Consider the following 21,570-nt stretch of genomic DNA (forward strand, 5'->3'; position numbering starts at 1 on the left):
CTCTCCTGCATTTGCCTGGGCACTCTTGCTCTTTCTTTACCGTTTTCTCTTTCGTGGGTAGGATGAACCTTGGTTTGGGCTTTATGTTTGACCCTGTGTTTCCTTTTTTTTTTTTTTTTTTTAAGATTTTATTTATTCATGAGAGACACACACACAGAGAAAGAGAGAGAGAGAGAGAGAGAGAGAGAGAGAGAGAGACAAAGACACAGGCAGAGGGAGAAGCAGGCTCCATGCAGGGAGCCTGATGTGAGACTCGATCCTGGGACTCCAAGACCACGCCCTGGGCTGAAGGCAGGCACTAAACCACTGAGCCACTCAGGGATCCCCTGACTCTGTGTTTTCCAGCAGGATGTAAAGTCTCATACTTAATGCTATTGAATTTGTTGTGCTGCCTGAAGAGGGAAAGGATGTACATGTGGAGGTTTAGATCCATGTCAGAAAGCCTTCCGATTTAATATCCTGAAATTTCCCATTTTTGCCCTACTGTTTCCTTGACTTTGTTTCTAAATCAGTTTTGTACACCCTTCAACTTAGGTATGCATTTCCATGAGATGGCCCTTTACTCATCAGTAACTGTTCCAGAGCTAGGACAACCTGCCATTGCCTGTTTGGATCCATGAAGCTTCCCACTCTATTTTCCTCCCTATCGTCTCCCCCAGATATGCCTTCTGGCCACTTTACTTTTTATATTAAATATAATTTCATTCTATTTTTGAGAGTTTTTGAAGTCCTTCTAAAGATATCCCCGTCTTGTCCAATGAAGAGTTTTTCCTCATTCCTACTGCATAATAAATATCTTGCATTCATTTTGTCTCTTATATGGAAAATGCAATTTATTTATAATGGTTGTGTAAATCAGTTTAACTTTTTTTGATATACTAAGGTTTAGATAGTAACACTGGATCTTTCCTAAAAAAATTTCTTTTTTCCAAGTAAGAGAATTATGTAACATTTTTTCTAAAAGGAAAAGTATCCACTTAATAAACCACAAATAGTACAGTGCTGAAAAAAATATTTGAAAGGTCTGAAAAACTCATTTAATCTAATAATAATATAAAGAAACATTTTATAAATACTAATTCTCTATTAGACCAATTTTCTAAGATAGCAATGAGGGGATTTTTTTTTTTTAATTGAGAAAGGAAAAATGTGTCTCTTAGTCTCTAATATTGGTCTCTATTATAAAGACCAGGATCATTTTTCCTAGACTTAACATTACTTAACACTGCCATGTAATAAGAATAGATTGTTTGCCTTGGAATTTTCCATTGATACTAATATAAATATTTGTAGAAGAATGACTCTAAAGAAAACAATCCTTAATGTGGAGACTGAGTGATTCCAGGTAAGATTCTGACAATCCTCCCTTCCTTCCCATCTTTGGCTATTGATTGGATACATAGAATATAGCATTCAAAAAATTATCAAATTGGAATTAAATATCTAAACAAAATATGCCTTTAGAATAAATGTTAGGGTGAGTTATTAGCATGTTACTAGGTGATAGAAACAAGCCTGGCTAAGATCAGAGTTTTCTCATGTGAGCTCCAGGGCTCCATGGCAGGACCTGAGCCAAAGAGCAAGGGGGACTCCCTTCTGGCCCAAGGTCTTAGGTGCTCTTCCTTGTAAGTAGAAAGATCGTTGTCTTCTTTAACCAACTCCCTTATCCCATATCCCCTGTGCAAAAACTAATGGGTTATTCATCTATTGCATAAATGTTTATTAAGCGAGGCACTGGTCATAGGTGCTTATAAACCAGAGGTCAACAAAAGTCAAGATTCCTGCCCTTTACCTTGAGAGTCAATTCAGGAATTCACTTGACAGGAATCCTGGTATTTCTCTTTCTCTCTGTGTCTCTCTCTCGTTTCAGTGGGCAGACTCTGGGGAATCTGCCAAATCAGGAAGGATGTACGCGGAATCAATGCTGCTCAGAGCTCATCAGTACTGTAGATGCTGGTTGAGTGGCCTGAAACTGACAAGCTTCACTTTCCTGAGCCAAATAACATGGCCAGACAATTATTTCTGGAACTAGCGCTCTGGAAAAGGGCAGTGCTTTCTGGATAGTCAACTGGGTGAGGAAAGCTACCTATCAGCTATAACTGGCTCTGTTGGAGGAGGTGTAGAGCAAGGCAGGCCCAGCATGACAACACAGTGTGTGGTACCTGGGGAAGGGCATCAGGATGTTTGCCAGGAGGCTCACTGGGTATGACATTTGTCACCTCAGTGAATTCACCACGGTCCAAGGACTTGCGGCACTTTTTGGCTTCACTGTGATATATGGTTTGTAGAGGAGCCTGGCAAAGGGAAGCTAGTTTGGAAACTTGGAATCATTCAGACAGGAAATAAATGGTGGGTTGTCTTAAAAATAATATGAATAATAACAGCTATCACTTATTGAGCCTCTGCTCTGTGTGCCGGCACTGAGCTGCGTGTTGCTCGTAACATATTCTCATTTAATCTTAGGATGTAGGCTCACTTGTCATCCACATGTCGCAGAAAAGGAAACGGGCTTAACTGTTACCTAACCGGTCTAGAGTCCCCTAACTGTAAGTGTCAACGCCATAGTTTGATTTTGCGGTGACAGTGGAGATGGACAAAGTGGCTACATTTGGCAAGCATTGATAAAGGGGACAGAAACAACCATGCTTTCTACTTGTTGGGCTTTTAGCCATCAGCTGTTCCCTCCTTGAAAAACTGTCTTCCTTTCCCTGGAAACAGTTCTCCAAATACACTATGAATTGAGGAGCCAGCCCACCACATTTATTAAGGTCTTTTTGTAAAGTAAACGGGCTCTAAACGAACATGGTTTCTTATTCATTAAAAACCTGCATTTGGTTCCAGTTCTGTGCCCGGCCCCTTGTGTGGTTCCAAGGAGACAGATGCGGAGAGACTTTGTAAGCCACAGCACCCCGGTTTGGGGCAGAAACAGGCACACCAGCTGGTAATGGTGGTGGTGTGGTAACTGCTCTGCGCCCACTGACGTGCATGGTGCTTTCCGAGCTATGCAAGTGCCTGCTCTTGGGAAGGCCAAGGAGTGCCAAGGAGGGGGCAGGAAGGACGGGGGTCCATAGGTTACGTGGAGACAAAACGGCTTTGTGGGCACACAGAAAGCAGCATACTCAGTAGAGAACACAATCTAGGATTTTGTTTTCAAACTCTGCCTCCCATTCATGAGGCTTTGTTATTTGAAAAAAAAATTTTTTTAAGATTTTATTTATTTATTCATGAGAGACACACAAGAGAGGCAGAGGCATAGGAAGAAGCAGGCTCCCTGTGGGGAGCCTGATGCAGAACTCAATCCCAGGACCCTCAGATCACGACCTGAGCCAAAGGCAGGCTCAATGGTTGAGCCACCTAGGGGCCCCTGAAAAAAATTTTTTTAATATCAGACTGCATTTCACACAATAAGGGTGGAAATTGTTTGGTGAGGCAGTATATACATGAAACTGCCTGTGAGTATATAAACATATGCTCACATACACACGTTGGATTGTGGTATAACATCTATTTCTTCAGTATGGATTGTGATTAAAAATGTTTTACTACTTTGTGAGCGTCCGTATCTTCATAGTTGTTTTGCAGCTTAAATGAGCTAATGAAAAACAAGGCTGTTAGCATGTATTGTATATTCTTTAAATGTCAACTATTATTGACAGTGAGTGGCACATTGTCTGGAACACGAGAGGTAGTCCATAAATATTTATTAAGTGAATGAACATGCTAAGACTTGCCAGTCTAAAGCAACCCAGTACCTACCAGTACCTAAGAGGAGAAAAATGTCTGATTTTCTCCAACTGGGGACTCCGTGATGGAGCTGGAGAAATGGGTCAGGCCAAATTTGGAAAGACCTGGACTAAGTTTGGACTTCATCTGTTCAGCAATCAAGAGTTACGAGCTAGTCTAGTAAACACAATGGACCTGTCCCTAGAGAGATGAGGAAGGATAGGATTCAGAGTGGGATTCTGAGCATGCATGTGAGTAAAAGATCTCCCTCTGCTGAGACGAGGAAAATGCAGGAGGACAGGCAGGGACACAGGTGTCTCTGGGCAATGGGGCAGGATGTTAGGAGAGCAGTGTCGCCCTTGCTGCGTGCTGTTGCTTGTGGGCACTTAGGAGCCAGACAGGGGAGGACTTGGAGAAGGAAGCAAAATGTTTAACCAAGGAAAGAGCTGACCAGCTGAAGGTGCCCCCATACTTGTCAGATTCAGCCAAAAGCAGCAACCATAGCTTCTAAGGACATGTGTTGTGACCTCTGCTTTGCTGGTCACACGTATTTCTTAGTCAGCTGGTCGTCAGGTGGTCCTCGGTCTGAATTGGGTCCTCCTCTTCTACCCTCCTGGCACCTGAACTCCTGTTTTCTTCTGTTTGTATGCCAGGGCGTGTATTGCCTGTCCCCCCCCCCACATGTGGGCCCCATGAGGGTCCTGTGTCCCTGCTACCATATACCCCATGCCTCCCATGCTGCCTGGCACCTGGCTCAGTGGCTTCATAAGCTCCCTTGATCATCATTCCTTGCTGGTAGGTTTATTTGCTCCCCAACAAATCGTAAGTTCTTCAAGGACAAGGATTGTACTGTGTCCTTTTTTCCAATGTTCTCTCCTCCTCCCCACCTTCTGTGAGTGCCAGAGAAAATTGGAGCTCACTGGGAGAAGGCGAGTGTCAGACTGTCATGGTTGAGTTACCAGCATGATCACTGAGGTCATAGCTCACATGGTGAAGGAAGGGCTCATGGCCTCACTGCAAAAGCTATAGTCATGCCTTTGCCTCACATTTTCATGGTGGTTTTCAGTTTAGAAGAGCACTTCTGCATATGTTTTCCCTATTTGACTCTCAGAATGATCTTGTAAGCCAGGGCAGGAAGTACTGTTACACGCACAAGAGACCCCATCACATAGTGGGTCATAGAGGCAGCCCCTCACCCAGTCTCCTGACTCCAAACAGATGAAATGTGTTTCCTATTACACTGCATTACCTTTTCTCTGAGAGTATAGCTTTCTCTCTCGCTCTCGCTCGCTCTCTCTCTTTCTAAAGGGCAATTGATTTTTCAAATCAGAAATACACTTCTTTTCATTTGGAACATGATAGTACAAGTGTGTGTGAGTGTATACACATGTAATGAAGAACTCAAATAGTAAATTCATTTATGCAAACCTATGGATTTATGGTATGGATGAAATCTATGTTGTGTTTTCATACAGTTTCTGTGATTTTTCAGTAAGTACTTTGTATAATGTAAATAATTATCTCATTTAGTACTTTCCCCCCAAAGTTTGAATTTCCTCACATTACTTAATTTGAGGCATAGAATTCCATAATACATCCAGTAATAAAATATACCTTCATAATACTTAGGAAACAAATTTTATACTTTCTAAATTTTCCTTACTAGAAAGTTTGGTTTTCTAAATTCAGATGGCTTGTAACCAGCAGAACTTCACACCTTTTTTTAAAAGCAGCTTTATTCTCTCAGCTGTCAGTTTTTCTATTCACAAACTATGTCGCAAGCTGTCGTTTTATAATAACTTTCTAAAAGAAGCAAAATACAATCAAATAAATATGTCACCATAAATAGGTAGAAAATTCTTGGTTGAAATTTGATTTTTTGGAAACATTTTAACATTTCTTTCTTTCCAAATAAAGGTTAAAATCAAAACAAAGCAAGAAATACCCCAAATAAATATACATGGAAATTATAAGCTTGATTAGATTTTTTCCTAGGGAAAAAAGTGCTGAAGCCAGAATTGAGAACTAGAGCTGGAGGTGTCCCTGTGAATACTGTGCTTCCTCGTCCTTCCATTTGACAGGTGAAGCAACTGAAGCTGGAAGGGTGATGTTGGCTACCGTACTGTGCACAGCAGACACAGAGCCAGGACTAACTGCCGGGCTCCCTACTCTTGCTGCCACACATCTGCCTCTCGCTTTTCTTCTGTGAATGTATAATAATAGTACCAGCTAATAATTATCAAAAGCCCACTATTCCAGGCACCTGCTATAAGTTTTTTATGTGTATTATCTCATTTAATCCCCACAGCATCTCTGTGAAGTAAATGCCATTGTCCCTGTTTTACAGATGAGGGAACAAATAAGAGACATGCAGAGTTTCTATCTTTAGAGTGAAAAGTAGAAGTACTTCCTTTTATAGCTAACTTTTGTCTTCCAGTTTTTCATCCACTTGTTTAGACAATGGTAATATTCAATAATCTTTTGAAAATACAGTTCTATCCATAATGGAAGCCTTTTTTGGTTGGATTACAGCTGGCGCTCAATTGTGATTATATATCACAGATCACTTTACCTGCCTCCTCACTGGTGTTTGAGCTTTTAGCCTTCCTCTCTTGCAGTCCTTTCATCATGCTGCAGGTTATAACAGAATCAGCTTTTAGGAATGCAAGTCAGATTATATTGCTTTCCTGCTAAGACAGCCTGAGGTCTGTGCTACTGTTGATCTCAGGAAAGGACCACATTTCCCCCGGATTGCATATACCAGAGCTTCAGTGAGCTGTATCACTGTTTCCTAATAGGAGCTATATGCAAGATGAAATACTTTGTAGTCAGGACATAGAGTGGCTAACAGAAAGGTGGGCAAATGTTATCATTGATTCTAGAAAAGGAATTAAAAACAGCTACTAAACAAAGTGTTTAGTACACTGTACTCGTGATAAGAGAAATACAGAATCAAACACAAATTTTAAAATACCTCTGAAAGGATACATTAAAAACCATTGCACTTGGCCAGGGGAGCTCAGTGGTAAGAGAGAGGGATACAGTAGTTCCCCCCACCCCTCCATCTGTGGTTTTATTTCCCAGTCCCTACAGTCAGCCATGCTCCGGAAACAGATGATCCTCCTCCTGACATGATCAGATGGTCAGTAGTAGTCTAACACTCCATCACAACACCTACGTCATACCCCATCTCATGCCCCCTCATCATGAAGGCATACCCCATCATACGCCATCTCATCATGAAGGCATTTTATCATTTCAAATCATCACAAGAAGAAGGGTGAGTAAGTACGGTACAGGATGTCAAGAGAGAGACCACAATCATAAATTTTATTACAATATTTGGTTATATAATTGTTCTATTTTATATTAGTTACTGCTGTTAATCTCTTACTGTGCCCAATTTACGAATTAAATATTGTCATAGGTGTGTTTGCATAGGAAAAAGCCTCATATACATAGGGTTCTGTACTATCCATAGCTTCAGGCATCCACTGGGGGTCTTGGTCTGTCCCCCCACAGGTAGAGGGAGACAACTGTATACATTCTTAAACTTCTGTATCATATTTGAATTTGGAGACAGTTACCCAAGTCCTTGAGTAACATGGATTCCAGTGTTTAAAGAAAAAACAAATGTAGCTTCTTCGTTCTAGCTAAAAAGGACATCTGAATATATGAGGTACTCAGGAGTTAAAAGATATCCATGGTACTTCTTCACATCTCTTTCCTGTCTCAGATTTTAGCATACCAAACACTTTTGTGTGTTATTCCAGCACAACCTTGTCTTCATTTTAAGATGTGGAAACCGAGGCTCAGATAAAATATGATTTGCCTAAAGGTCATGCAGCTAGTTCAATCAGTACATGCTGCCATATGTTTATGTACATATCTATCTTCCCAAGTAGAAGCTGAGCTAGTGAAGCAAATGAGACCATAGTCCAGGCCTTGTGTCCCCAGTTGACTGCCAGTAGGTGATTTGAGCTCAGAAAGGGAGTCAGACAAGTGACGTCACCTTCCCCTTTCATTGTCTTGGGGAATACATGCAAAGAGATGAGTTTCGCCAAAAGTATAAAACAGGACTTCAGGAAGCTCTTGTAAAGTGGTGCTATTGCAAAGTTTACACAGGAAAAAAAATAGCTTTCCAATTTTAATTTCTGTGGAAGGAGGGTGGATTGCATACCACATAGAACCTTGTCTCTGAGTTGTGGAATTTGGTGCTGTGACACATTCCATTTGTATTTGCTTTGTTATTCCACCTCTTCTGGAATCTTTTCACAAACTGATTTTCTGCAGAATGCCAGTGATGAGTGAGATAATTCAACTGGAACATGGCATATATATTTTTAAGGACTGACTAAATAGTCAGAAATAAATAACGTGCCTAGGTAAGAATTCTTAGAACTCATTTGAACAAACCTTAAGCCTATTAAGTGTCCCAGAGGCAGCAATAACCTGAGGATGTATTGTATTATCAGGGGTTCTAAATCCTTCAGCATGGACACTTTAATGATTGAAGTGAAATTTAATGCCCAAAAAAAAAGGACCTTTGTTATTTTTTTTAACTAATGAAGAAGACAGCAGTTACTCTAAAGAACGAAAGACAAACCCACACAATTCCCTGTATGGAATTTAAACACATTTTTTATTAAACAGGACTCTATATGAAACTCTTGAGAATTCTATAGTAAAGCTTAGATAAATATTTCATGAAACATCTTAAGATGCAATCATTTATAGTAATTTTAGTGCTCTGATTTCTGTCTGTTTTCAGATTTGAAAAAGCAAACATTTTCTATGGTGATTTATATCTGGGAGCTGCCAGTTGAGCCCAATTTCATAAGACTTATCTTTATAAATAAATGGAATAGGATAATAAGGAACAACTCTACTTACTTTTATTTTATGTCTGTCTCTTTAGACAGAAGCAGTATTGAAAGATCACTTTTTTTCCTAACTGAAATATAAACCATGGCTTTTATAAATGGCCGACCTCATTTATCCCTCTTAAGTTGAAGCTGGCTTTGGATCTGTGGGCATCATCTTCCCTCTAGCTGCCTCAGTAGACTCTCTAGCCGCTACTGCCCTAGGTTCTCGGAATAAACCAGCCTCTCTGCACTCTGCAGCCTACCGGAACCCTCACCTGAGACGTCAGAACTCTCACCAGCCCAAACTCCTGGGTTCTCGGAGCTGCTGTTAAAACTGCCCTTCATCAGTATGCTAGTTTGATGGTGTTAGCTTTTTTTAAGATACAGGTCTTGATTTGGGGTACTCTTGTCTACATGAGTCTTCCACATCTCATCCTACATACTTAGCTTATATATGCCCGAACTACTGATGTGGATGCACCCTGACATGATGGTCCTGCATCATTTAAAGATGTATTTTCTTTATCCATTTGGACAGCTACCTGCTAAGCACCTACTTTACTGTGCATCATGGTCTGTTGAGTGCATGAGGAGTTTAACATTCACTCAATAAATAGTTACCTACCATGTGCCAGACACTCGGCTGCCACTTTGGGATGCAACAGTGAGACAGGCATGATCCTTGCCCTCATGGAGCTGTTTTAGTGGCGAGAGGAAAGCTAGTGAGTCCAAAATACAGCAAAATGATTACAGGTTGTGAGAAGCGCCCTGAAGACACAAATGAGAAACGACCAAGCAGTATCACCACAGGGAGGCAGCCTGGGCAGGGGACTTAGAGATGAGAAAAAACCAGCCGGTGGAAGAGCATTCTCTGGGGCAGGAGCAGGAGGGAATAGTGTCTGGTTAACGTTGCCTGCTGGGAGCCATAGGACATGGGGTTAGAGTGAGAATGGCCGCACTTGACCACAGAAGAAGCCACAGGGTGTGGTCAGAGGTTTGCATTTGGTTCCCAGGCTCACTGGGAAGCCTTGAGGGGTTTCCTGCAGGAAAGATATGCTCTGATTTCCTTTTATATTCCTGAAAGATGATTCTGGCAGCTTTGTGAAAGCAAAGCGAAAGCAAAGTGGAGGTGGGTGGTAGTTGAGGCTGAGATTGCTGTAGAGCCCTGGGTGAGAGGGGAAGAAGATGGTAGCAGGCCAGGCTTGTGCAGAAGTGGAAGTAAAGCATAAGAGCAGCCCAGGAGACACTTCAGAAGCATGGGCAACAAGATGGGCACACACCTAGGAAGCAAGGGGAGGGAGTCGGGGGTTCCTGGCAGGAGCATCTGGGTGAGTACCGATGCCAGTGGTAGAGACAGGGAGACCCGGGCATGGTAGGTTTGTGGGAGGAAGTCAGAATTCTATTTTGGAATAGTAGAATCTGCTTCAAGTCCACCCATTGTTCACAGTGTACCCGTAAGGGGTGGTACAAGTCAGGGTTCATAAGTCTGCAGCACTCTAGGGTTCAAGGTGAATGATTGTTGTTCAGAATGGTTCCATGCAGGGGAGGGCAGGGTACTGGCCTCACCTTGAGAAGAGGGGTGGATATTTGGGTGGCCCAAGATGTGCATCCCAGAAATCGGGGGCAGGGGCTCTGAGAGGGTACCTGCAACATGTCCAACCTGGCAGGAATGGAAGGCTTGCAATGGAAGGGGGTCCTGATTGTTACTGTTGCTTTTTGTAGGGGTCTCATCACCAAGAGAGGCTAGGCTTGCTCTCCTCTTCTCTCTCTCTCTTCTCCTTTCTCTAGTTCAAGCCCACGATCCACTGGGTTCCTGGAAATCTAATGGGCTTTCAGAATTAGGACTGTGGGAAGCCCAAAGTACCCCCCCCACACACACACACACACACAGATCCCCGGCTGTGGGATTGAGACACCTTTAGATGTTTCTTTAGGGGAGTCTCATAGTGCCAGTCTTCTCCACATCCACCTTCCACGCAATTCCATGTCCTTTTTGTCACCTGCACTTATATATTTCCATTTATTTCCCACCTAGGTTTTATGGCAGGCACACAAAGAAACCCTCAGATGTCTCAGTATGGACCTCAACAGACAGGACCATCCATGTCGCCTCATCCTTCTCCTGGAGGCCAGATGCATCCTGGAATCAGTAGCTTTCAGCAGAGTAACTCAAGTGGGACTTATGGTCCACAGATGAGCCAGTATGGACCACAAGGTAAACATTTCTCAAAAATGCATTGCAGTAGGTCATAGAAGTTTTGTTAATATGTTAGTCCTTCGAGTACTTAATATTATAACCACCTTTTAAGATCCCATTATTTGTTACCTTAAAGATTTGTGAAGTTAATGCAAACCCACAGTCCCGCAGCTGTCCATAGTGATGGGAAGAATAATTATAGTGAGTATTCATTAAGCGCTCATGCATCAGATACTATGGTGAATGTTCTTGATATGGGTTTTACTAGTAAAGGAGTAAATAAATCTCCGTTTCTGTGATGTAGTTTGAAATTCTTGTTGAGAAATAGACACGGGTCTTGTCCTCAAAAGGTTTCTGATTTAAAAAACTTGGGTTTCCTTACGTCGAATTCTGATTGTATCCTCTGCCTCTCAGTAATTATCTTTGCAACAGTGTACTCACCACTCAGAAAGGTGTTGTCCCATTATGTCTGCTCCCAGTTTGTCTCCAAAATTCGGTGTCCAGTGAATAGCAGTTCTCATTTTCTCAATCAGTGCCAGTCTTACTCTTCGAAAACAGAACAAAGCCTAAAGTGGACGTGTCCTTCAAAAAAGGAAGCTAATGGGGGCGCCTGGCTGGCTCAGTCGGTGGAGTGTGTGCTACTCTTGATCTCGGGGTTGTGAGTTCAAGCCCCATATTGGGTATAGAGATTACGTAAAAATAATATCTTAAAAAATAAAAAGGAGGGTAAGACAAGAATCGAAAAATAATGGAACCCTGCCCAAAATGCAGTGTTTATGTTCTGCCTTCCTAGAAATTGATGTATGTTTTGTCATGTACATGGAGAATCCTTTTATCAAGGTTTTTAACCTGATATATTTTTCTCTAAGTCACTCTTGGCAGTAAGGCATTTGAATTTCGCACCTTCTTTATGTTTTGTTTATTTAAATTAGACATTAATGGGTAATTTAGAGAGAATGAGATAATCTGGCGCAATTCCCAGAGTTTCCTCAAAAATATCAGGAATATTCCAAATCAAGATGATGAATGCCCACTAGGAAATTGTAGTAAAACAACAACAAAGTCAGGTCTCCTCCTGTGAAATAAAGTGGTCTTATTTTCTGAAGACTTCTGTGTGTGTTTAGCAAACCGTTGCACTTTGTTAAGGTTCGCTTAGCATCTCCAGCCACGGAGCAGGTGCCTCACAAGGCTAGATGATCCTCTTAGAAGGCCTTGGCACCTTCTTGGCTTTTCACCTAGTGTTCCTCAGAAGAGCTTTTCTTTCTGTTTATAGGACTTAACAGTTTGAAAATGGAATTTTTAGTGTATTTGTCTTCTTTTTGAAGATCTCTTTCTGGAAGATTATAAGCACCTTCAATATTCCCACTATAATGTTGTTTCCTTGCCTTGCATTGCTTTGTTATTTTATATCCCAACCATTTCTGTTGTTAGGAAAACTATATTAGGACACCCAAAACAAAACTTTTTTTTTTTTTTAAGGTTTTATTTATCTATTCATGAGAGAGAGAGAGGCAGAGACAGAGGCAGAGGGAGAAGCAGGCTCCCTGCAGGGAGCCCGATTTGGGACTCGATCCCAGGACCCCTCAGGAACCTGAGCCAAAGGCAGATGTTCAGCCACGGAGCCACCCAGGTGCCCCTCAAAATAGAACTTTTTACTTGGCCTCATCCTGCCTTTGTCTACCACATGTGCATGTAGTCAGATGGATATAGACTTCATGTTCTGCTTGATTCTCTTTACACCGTGTCATTGATGGTTTTCCGTGATACTGATTTCAGTATACCTTGGGAATTTGGGTCCCACCGGACAATACCAGTCTGCTCTGTTCCCCATCAGCCCCAGGATGCTGTGACATGGAGAAGGTTGTCACTGAGCTGAGTAGGACAGTTCTGACGCAGAAGAGCCTGACTGGTTACTGTGTCCACTCAGCGGGTATCTTCAAAACTGGGTTTCTTTGCCTCTTGTGAGTTTATACGTTGTGATAGACACAGAAAATATGGTCTTGGGCTCAGAAAGTAACTGGAGACCAGGTCAAAGCCTTTTGTTCTCAGAATTGGGAGTGGCTAAAGGTCTGGGACTTAACCACTGAAACTCAAAAGGGCTTCATGTAATCTTCAAAATCGGTCTGTCTTCTCTTAAGTAATTCACTCTTGCAGCCTCATCCTCTGCTGTTCTCATAATAAGGGAAGATAGAACCTTGGCTCTCTGTTGAGTCTTTTGTGAACAGCTGAGAAAATGCTTGCACTGTTAATAGCAGAAAAGGCCGTTTCTATAGAATGGATTTCTTCTCTGAATAAAACCCTCGGTTTTCCAGAATAATCTAACATTAAGATTCATAATTTAAGAGCACAGAAACTGTGAGGGTTCTCATCCAAATTGCTCTGTGTCCTTGGAAAATTGCTTACTCTTTGAGAATTATTTTTCCTCTAGAAAATGAGAAAATTAGCTCACGTTACTTTGGAATCGGCTTCCAGTTCTAATGTTCTATGAATCTAAATCTTGCTTCAACTCCAGAGCCTTTTATGTCAGTGCAGCCCACTGGATCTGCTACATAACATTTTGGTTATATAGTCAAGAAGGGATTTATTTTAAGGCGTAAATACTGAGTTTAGGTTGATACTAGAAAACATTTAGGATAAGGGGGATAATTTCCATACTCGGTACTTTTTAACTTTGAAAGAAGTGCCTGCACATCTGTCCTGTCAGCCCGCCGACTCTCCTTCACCCCAGTGGCCTCTCCCAAATCCCCACTCTGAGGGGTGTATCCTCCTGGCTCCCTTTACTGTCTCCGAATGCCGTGTGCTTAAAATCAGCGTCCTGGTACTCTGTGTTCAACTCCAGATTGTTTGCCTTTCTTCCTTGTATTCTCCCTCAGCAAGCACTAAATGACAGGAAACGAGTGTTTGTGACATATATTGTTTAATTCAACAAACGTCCGTACTTTTACATTTCTCTCGTTGATCCTCTTAGACACCACACAAATGAAGTATTTTTCCCCTCCTTAATTAACTACTCAGATTAGTAGTAAAACATTAAGCTTACATTTTCTTGTTGCATGTTTTTAACGTCTCTGTAAAGAATCCCTTGTGTGTGACCCACAGAGGCCATTAGTCTCATCTTCCATTTCTGTTCCTAACTAGATGACTTTCTTCTGGGTTAGTTTTGTTTTTAAGAGATCTCAGAGGAAGATATCTTACAATCTTTTTTTAAGCCTTTTTACTGTCAGGAACGGCTTCTCCAAAATTGTTATTAGAGATAACAACCAACATTTATTACCGTATCCTGCCTGGCTCCTGTTTGAAGTGGGTTTTTTTGTTGTTGTTTTGCTTTGGTTCTTTAATAGATTTTATTTACTTATTTTGAGAGGGAGAGAGAAGGAGATTGACAGCAGGGGAACGAGCAGAGGGAGAATCCCAAGCAGACTCCCCACTGAACATAGAGCCCAGTGGCTCCATGGGCTCCATCTCTTGATCCTGAGGTCACGACATGTGCCGAAATCAAGACTTGGGTGCTCAGCCAGGTGAGCCAGCCAGGCACCCCTGATGTTTTCCCATAGACCGACTCATTTAATGCTCACAACATGCTTTGTCATAGGTATCATTGTTATTCTACTTGGCAGATGAAAAAACTGAAGCACAAAGTAGGTAAACAGCTTCACCAAGATACGCACTGGTCATGCCCAGACTCAATTTAGGCAGACTCGCCCATTTTCTTAATTAATGGGAAGCTGTGACATTATCCCCATTTTGCAAATGGGGAGGTTAAGTAACAGACCCATGATCCCAAAGCTAGGAAGTGGCAGAGCCAGGGTTCAAACCAAGGGAGACTTGAGAAGCCACTCATATAGTCACTGGTGTGTTGTTTCCCTTGCCTCTGATATACCCTCTCCTGGCTGGTTCATTCACTCAGTGAGCCACTGGGGAAACAAAAGACAAACTACTTGCCTTCGAGGAACAAGGAACATTTTGGGAATATGGGCTTAGAAATACATCAAAGATACTAGAGATGAAAAAAAAAAACTTTCTATGAAGTTAAGAAGGAAATTTTTAGAAATGTATATTAATACCATGAAATCTGAATTATTAAATATGCAAATGGAATGAATCCAATCTAAATGTGTGAAAATGTTTAATTGCAGTATATTTTATGAAATAGTACTTTTCTACCTTCAAGCAAGTGCGTACAGTAACTCCCCTTACAAAGGGTTTGCAAGCAGGACCATAGAGACTTGCTTTAATAAATAGAGAGGAGTTATGTAATTGACATCTTAATTATTAATAGATTCGGGAGGAAGAGAGCTGAAACAAATTTCACCTTTTATATAGCCTTTATATTTCTTAAGAACAAAAACTGTCTTGGTTTTGTGTTCTCTGGAACAGTGTCTACCACACTGACTACAAATATTTTTTGCACATTTGTCACTGATTGCAGAAAATGGGCATCTAGTCTTAACTTTCCTATAAATAAGTGGTATTATCTTGGGCAACTAAATAATTCTGAGTTTAGATTCCCCTCAGTTATCACTCACTTATATGAGAGTGTCTGGCCCACCACGTATAGCCACACAGGTTATGCACTGATGTGGCCCTGGATTTATGCCTTAATTTGTATAGCATGTGCCTTTGGAAGCAGGGAACTTTTAAATAGGTTAAGTCTGATGAGACTTTTATTTATTTTCTAAGATTTATTTATTTTAGAGAGCACGTGCAGATACAGGTGTATGTGTGTACAAGCTGGAGGGGGACAGAGGGAGGGGGGGAGAATCTCTAGTAGACTCCATGCTGGGCATTGAGCCCACTACGGGGCTCGACCCATGACCCTGAGATCGGGACCTGAGCCAAAACCAAGAGTTGGATGCTTAACCGACTGAGCCACCCAGGCGCCCTGAGACTTTTATTTCTAAATTACTTAATAAAAGGTATTTTTTCCAGAATTTAAAGGTTTGTTTTTTTTCTAAAATAGATGCCATCTGAAATATTCCTTCTCCCTTCATTAAAATACGTTTCTCAGTGAATTCAGGAGACTCCAAATCATAGCTAGTTGAAATGTGCAGTTCCAAAATAGTGAATCACACATTACTAAACCTTACAACTGTTTTGGTTGAAGAGGAACAATGCATAAATGTCAGTAGATGGTGGACCAGTAAATGCTTGAGAATACGTTATAGGACTGTGACATCCTTGGTGTCACCATGACCCAGGATTTCAGCCTCTACTGTTATAAGTCCAGAATCTCCATCTTATTGTGGAATTAAACTAAATTCAGCCTCTCTTCTACAGAGGTGAAATTCACCTGCCACACGGATTCATGTTTCCCCTGGACAGTGCTGCAGACTAACAACACCCTGTTCTTTGGCTTTGCAAAGGCTGGTTTCTATGCAGGTCACTCACTCCCTGTTCGTTAACTCCTTTTTTCTCCTTGAAACTGGTTGTGATACACATGACATATTTAAGCCTCCTATTTTATGGTTAAATCAGCAGTACTAGGCAAGTGTCAATTCCACATTCTAAATGGTTCTGTTGTTAAAGAAATATTCCAAATTTCTATCTCACTAACATTGGGGAAAAAACAGAAATTGAAGTAGGTCATTTTACAGTTAAAGATTGTTAATGCAGTCTTCTTTTGATGCTCAAATTTAGCTTTCACATTATAAGATTTCAGCATGAATTTTTCGTAACACCGATAACCGCAATTTTTATCAAAACCTGGGAATTTAGGAAGGAGTAAAGTATAAATCAAATGAAAATTTTAAAAAGGGAAAAAAGCCATAAAGTGGCTTTAATTTTGACCAGTGCCACCCTCTTTTACCTCACTAATTAAAATCGTCTCTTGAACAATATTCAAGAGTGTGGCTGTTCCCTCCCCTCACTGAAGAAGCCCATCCTGCCCCATCATCCACCATCAAGGGCTGTTCTCTACCACAGGTCTTGGTCAGGAGAGACGTGGACAGCAAGAAATAACAGGATGTGGACATTCAACTTTACATCTTAGCAAGGTGCCTTTTCCGAGGGCTCCTAGCTCTACCATTTTTTCAAATGTTTGGAATGAAAGAGCCTTATTGAATGACAAGCAACAGATGGGTGGAGTGGCAGATGGGTGGGGGAAGCAGGTAAGAGCTCCAAGCAGTGCTGTTCCCGTGCAGGCGGGTACCAGTCATGGCATCTCTGGAACCCAGGAAGACCGAGGTGCTCATGCCACGTGTGACAGTGGTGACTCAGAAACTTCCATTTCTTAGCATAGAGATTTTACTATTTTAGACTGAATTTTTCTATTGAGTTAATATCTTTTTACAGTTTTTAATGCCAGGACTTACTTTTTCTTATACTCGGTTTGAGAAATAAATTTGAATCTCTTTGCATGCTGAAAGTAAAATTAGACCTAAGATGCGATATAGCGAAAGATAATTTCAGTGATTAAGAAGTTATTAATATTGGAATAGTTTCTCTCTGTTCCTTGAAAGCTTCCGTATTGATTGTCAGGGTCCAACAACAGTTACAGTTATTATTTTTTTCCCCACAGCAGCCACATGAAACAGATAATCTTGTATTATACCCTTTTTACAGATGAGGAATGTGAACATGGGAGTGACAGGTAGCTTTCTGAAGGTCACACATAGCAGACCATTATACCCCTGCTCCCTGCGGGCCTGTGCTCTTCTGCAGTCACTGCCCTGGAGTCTGATGCTGGCGTCTTACAGTGCCCTTATGTCCCCTGGGCCTGTATGATGTTGGTCCCAGAGATGACTGTTTCTCTGAAGAGATGCTTCTTCCTGAGAGGCCACCAACATGCACACAGCTCCCTTCCCTGGAGTGGTTCTCCTCAGTCACCTTCAAGGGATGCCTCCCCTTGCCACTCTGTATAAATCTCCTTCTATGTTCCTTCAGGGTACTTCACACCACATGACATCATCCAGGCTTACTTCTTTGCCTATCTCTTGTCACCAGAATGCAAACTCTGCCTTTGTTCACTGCTGAATCCCCAGCTGTTAGTACAGAGCTAGCATGGAAGAGGCCCTTAAGAACGATTACTGAGAGAGATGAAGATGCAGAGTTCCAGAGACACTGGTACCTTTTTAACCCTGCCTTGATGCTTCACGGGTGTGGGGTTAATGACTCAGTGCTCAAGAATTATGTCAGGGAGGCGAAACGAAGGATCGTTTTTATCTGTTTTTCTCTGTGCTTCTATATTCTCTGCACTGAGCTTGCATTATTGTATAATTAAATTTTTAAAGGGGTCCATTTATGTAACATCTGGAAAAAACTACCAAAAGTGAGACACTGAAGTCATGCCATAAGAGAGTAGATCATTCCTCCTCTATTCCAAGTTTTGCACAATATGGTTATTTCTCTTACCTTGTGAAGACTTTTTAAAATGCATGCTGATCTAGGGAAAAGATGGTGCCATAAATATCAATTCCAAAAACAAATTATTTGCATTTCCACAAATAGTAGGATTTAATGCAACTGGAGGTAAGTCAGTTTTCATTTTGAAACTACGTTCATGGTCTTCATATCTACTCAATCATTTTCTCTCCAAAGTAGTATCTAAAAGAGCAACATTGTGTTACCAGCCTGTGTAGAGAGAGCTGGAGTTGGAAGAAGTTGGGGTTGAAATATAATTTTTTTAATGTAGAAAAGATCTTACTGAAATATGGTAACCAGCAAATAAATATGTGAAAAATGCTCAAAATCATTCTTCATTAGGGAAATGAAAATTAAAGCCACAATGGTATCCACTACACACCTACTGGAATGGCTAAATTTTTCTTTAATTGATAATATCAAAGATGTAGAGCAGTTAGAACTCATACATTTTTTGGTAGAGTTTCTTATAAAGTCAAACCTGCATGTACCCTACAACGTGACCCTCTCATTCCTAGGGCTCTGCCAAGAGAAAGGAAACCTATGTCCACAAGGACCTGTGTGCAGATGTTAGCATCTTTGTTTGTAATTGCTAAAAACTGGAGACAACTCAAGTATCCACAGAATTGAATGCCACTCAGCAACAAAAGGGAACAAGCCACTGATGTGTGCAATAATGTGGGTGAATTTGAGAAGTGTGATGCTAAGGGAAAGAAGCCAAACACAGAAGATTACATACTGTATGATTGTATATGACATTGGGGAGAAGGCAAAACTGTAGGGAGAGAAATCAGATCAGTGGTTCCCACGGGTGAGGGAGAGATTGACTACAGAGTAGCAATTTTTTTTTGTCATGATAAGAAATATCCCATGTTGTGGTGGTCATAGGACTTATAGGATTGATATTGTATATAAATTCTATCTGTATAAACATGGCCTAAAATCATATTATGTAGTAAGCAGTGATAAAAAGTGGCAAACACTATTAACTAAGCAACAAAGTAAATGCATATTTATCCCACAAACATATTTATCATGATATATAGCTCATTATCCATTTTATTTCTTCATATTCTGGGTAAAGTGTCTGGTCTCTGATGGGGCACCATTTTACCCTCCACAGCATGGGAGAGTGATTTAGAGCCTTGCGTGTAGAAGTGATTCATAAGTTCTTGTTGAATGATGATACTGAGAAGCAAAACTTCATCTGTGAGTGGAAACACTTGATAGTTCAATAAAAGCAGCGAGCTTGGAGTATTGATTGTAACTAGCAAGTTTAAATATTCCAAAGTCAGGGACAGAATTACTTGGGATCCTCCTAAAGTAATACCGGTGAATGATAGAGTCTAGCTCCCGCTTCTTCTCTCTGGTGCTTGACTATAACTCCTGGTGGGCTGAAATCTGAATTTATTTGGTGACCAATTTTCTGGAGCTGGTGTGCCAAGATGAACCCACTTGAAAACTGTGGGCTCTTGGACTTGGCTGCAAGACCCGTCCAGCTGAGGTGGGCTGGCCCAGCATCTGCTGCCTTCATTGTGCTTAATGCTAGATCCATCTGTTTTCTGTCAGAGCCAGTGCCAACAAATTACTAATCTATTAGAGAAACATGGAAATAAGATCGCACTTCCCATTCCTGGCTTTTCCTCTCATATTTTGCTTGGCTTACATGTTTGGTTTTTGTTTATTTGGGGGAGAAAGATATGTTATCGAGTAGGCAAAGGGGGGGGGGCATGAATCATTTTTTTCACTCCTTCCACACATTTTCAAAAGACTATGGGGAAAGATCACCAATTATCCATGTTGTTGATAGTATAATGATTGCTGATGGTGGCAGCCATCGTTTATTAGGTGACTGTGCGTGGCACTGTACTAGTCCCCTCATACCTATTCCCCCATCATCATCACTTTACAGATGGCAAAACTGATGTTCAGACAAGTTAAATAACTTGGCCAAGGTCATGCTGCTATTCAGACCCAAATTCTAGAGCCTGCGCTTTGTCCGTCGCTGCCTCTTAAGCCATTTAAAGCCTTTAGAAAGCATTTTTATCCAGGCATGTGAGTTTAATGAGGAAAGTCTTTAGCGTTTCAAGGAGAAGAAAAGGGGACTTTGTATTTCTTCTACCAAATAGAGGCCTCTATAATTAGAACATATTCCCTTGACGTGTGCTTTTGAGTGCCAATTCATGGAATCAACCCAACTGATTGAGGAAAATTAGATTGGGAGCCCAGTACTCAATGGGCCTTTCTAAGCACAAGTGCTTGCGTGCATGTATGGGTGTGCATGGTGGTTGTGTTCTAATGCGGACCCCGCCCGGCTGCAGAATGCCGCCGGCTGTGGCAGACCAGCTGCTGAATTGAGCAAAGCCATTGAAACTCGGCTCTTCTCCTTAGCGCACACCGTGAATGAGAGGGATGAAGTAGGGTCCCGGCTAACCGAACATCTCAGCCATTTCTTTCTTTTGTGTTCATCAAAATACAGCTCCCGACTGCCAGCTTACTCCCAAAGCGCAAGAACCCAGGGTGACAGAGTTTCTCTGTTCCAACCATAAGCAGAGTTCAACAAAATCGGGAACTTTCTTCTCTAACAAAACTGCATTGTGGGCAGAGTCTGCAATAACCATGTCTAAACGCTTGTTTTCTAAAACAAGATTAAAGTGTTATTTCATTTCCTTCGAAAGCAAAGGGTACATATGTTTTCACTGAGTAAAGTTTCTTACCAAATGAGTCACTTACCAAGTGGTGGGGGAGGGCGGGAGCTAGTAATCAAATGAATATGTGAATTAATTTTCATTTGCCTTCGAACTGTGAATGAGTTTATTTATTTTTAATAAAAGCAAGAGCCAAGAAAAAAAAAAGCGTCGTGTTTGCTGATGCTCTCAGACTCTCTGGAAATGAGGGCAGGCGAGACCAGTGAGGATGCAGAAGAGAGGTCCTAACTCTGCCCACAGAGAAGCCTTCTGAGGACCATGCTCCAGGAAGGCGTGGGAAGAGGCAGGACGGCAACCCACCCGCTGCACTGTGTCCCTCACGAGCCAGGGAAGCATAAGGTGCCCTTTTCACCAGGCTGGTGTGACGGGAAGACAGACGGGGACCTTATGTGTGGTCCTGCAGGGTGGGAGATGCCAAAACAACTTAAGAACTTTTTATAAAGAACTTGGAAATTGATGAGCAGGGACTGTTTTACCTTTTACTTGGGAACCGTGTAAGTTTATGTCCGTAAAGGCAGGGTACTTTCTTATGAAAAGGCATTTTAAATTTGAGGAGCTAGGTGGCACCTGAAGGAATTTACATCAAACCTTCCTGTTCCTTCTATTTTTCTTGGCTTTCCTCTCCATTCCCAGTTCCTGACTCCATTCACCAGCACCAGACTCTGTTACTCCCTTTCAGGATTTCTTTAAGCTTCTAGGGGATGTTCAGGGTCAGAGA

At 41.5% G+C, this 21,570-nt stretch overlaps 1 protein-coding gene across 2 annotated transcripts in view; it reads left to right on the forward strand.

Annotated features, from left to right (window-relative positions):
• ARID1B (AT-rich interaction domain 1B) overlaps positions 1 to 21,570 on the forward strand; it is a 438,423-nt gene that overhangs the window by 355,087 nt on the left and 61,766 nt on the right. For both annotated transcript variants that reach the window (XM_041745687.1, XM_041745688.1), the window contains exon 8: positions 10,624 to 10,803. In XM_041745687.1, coding sequence (XP_041601621.1) covers positions 10,624 to 10,803 — 180 coding nt within the window. The remainder of the gene's footprint in view (positions 1 to 10,623; positions 10,804 to 21,570) is intronic.

Source organism: Vulpes lagopus, chromosome 2, assembly GCF_018345385.1.
Source record: "Vulpes lagopus strain Blue_001 chromosome 2, ASM1834538v1, whole genome shotgun sequence".
In the NCBI taxonomy this organism is placed as follows: domain Eukaryota; kingdom Metazoa; phylum Chordata; class Mammalia; order Carnivora; family Canidae; genus Vulpes; species Vulpes lagopus.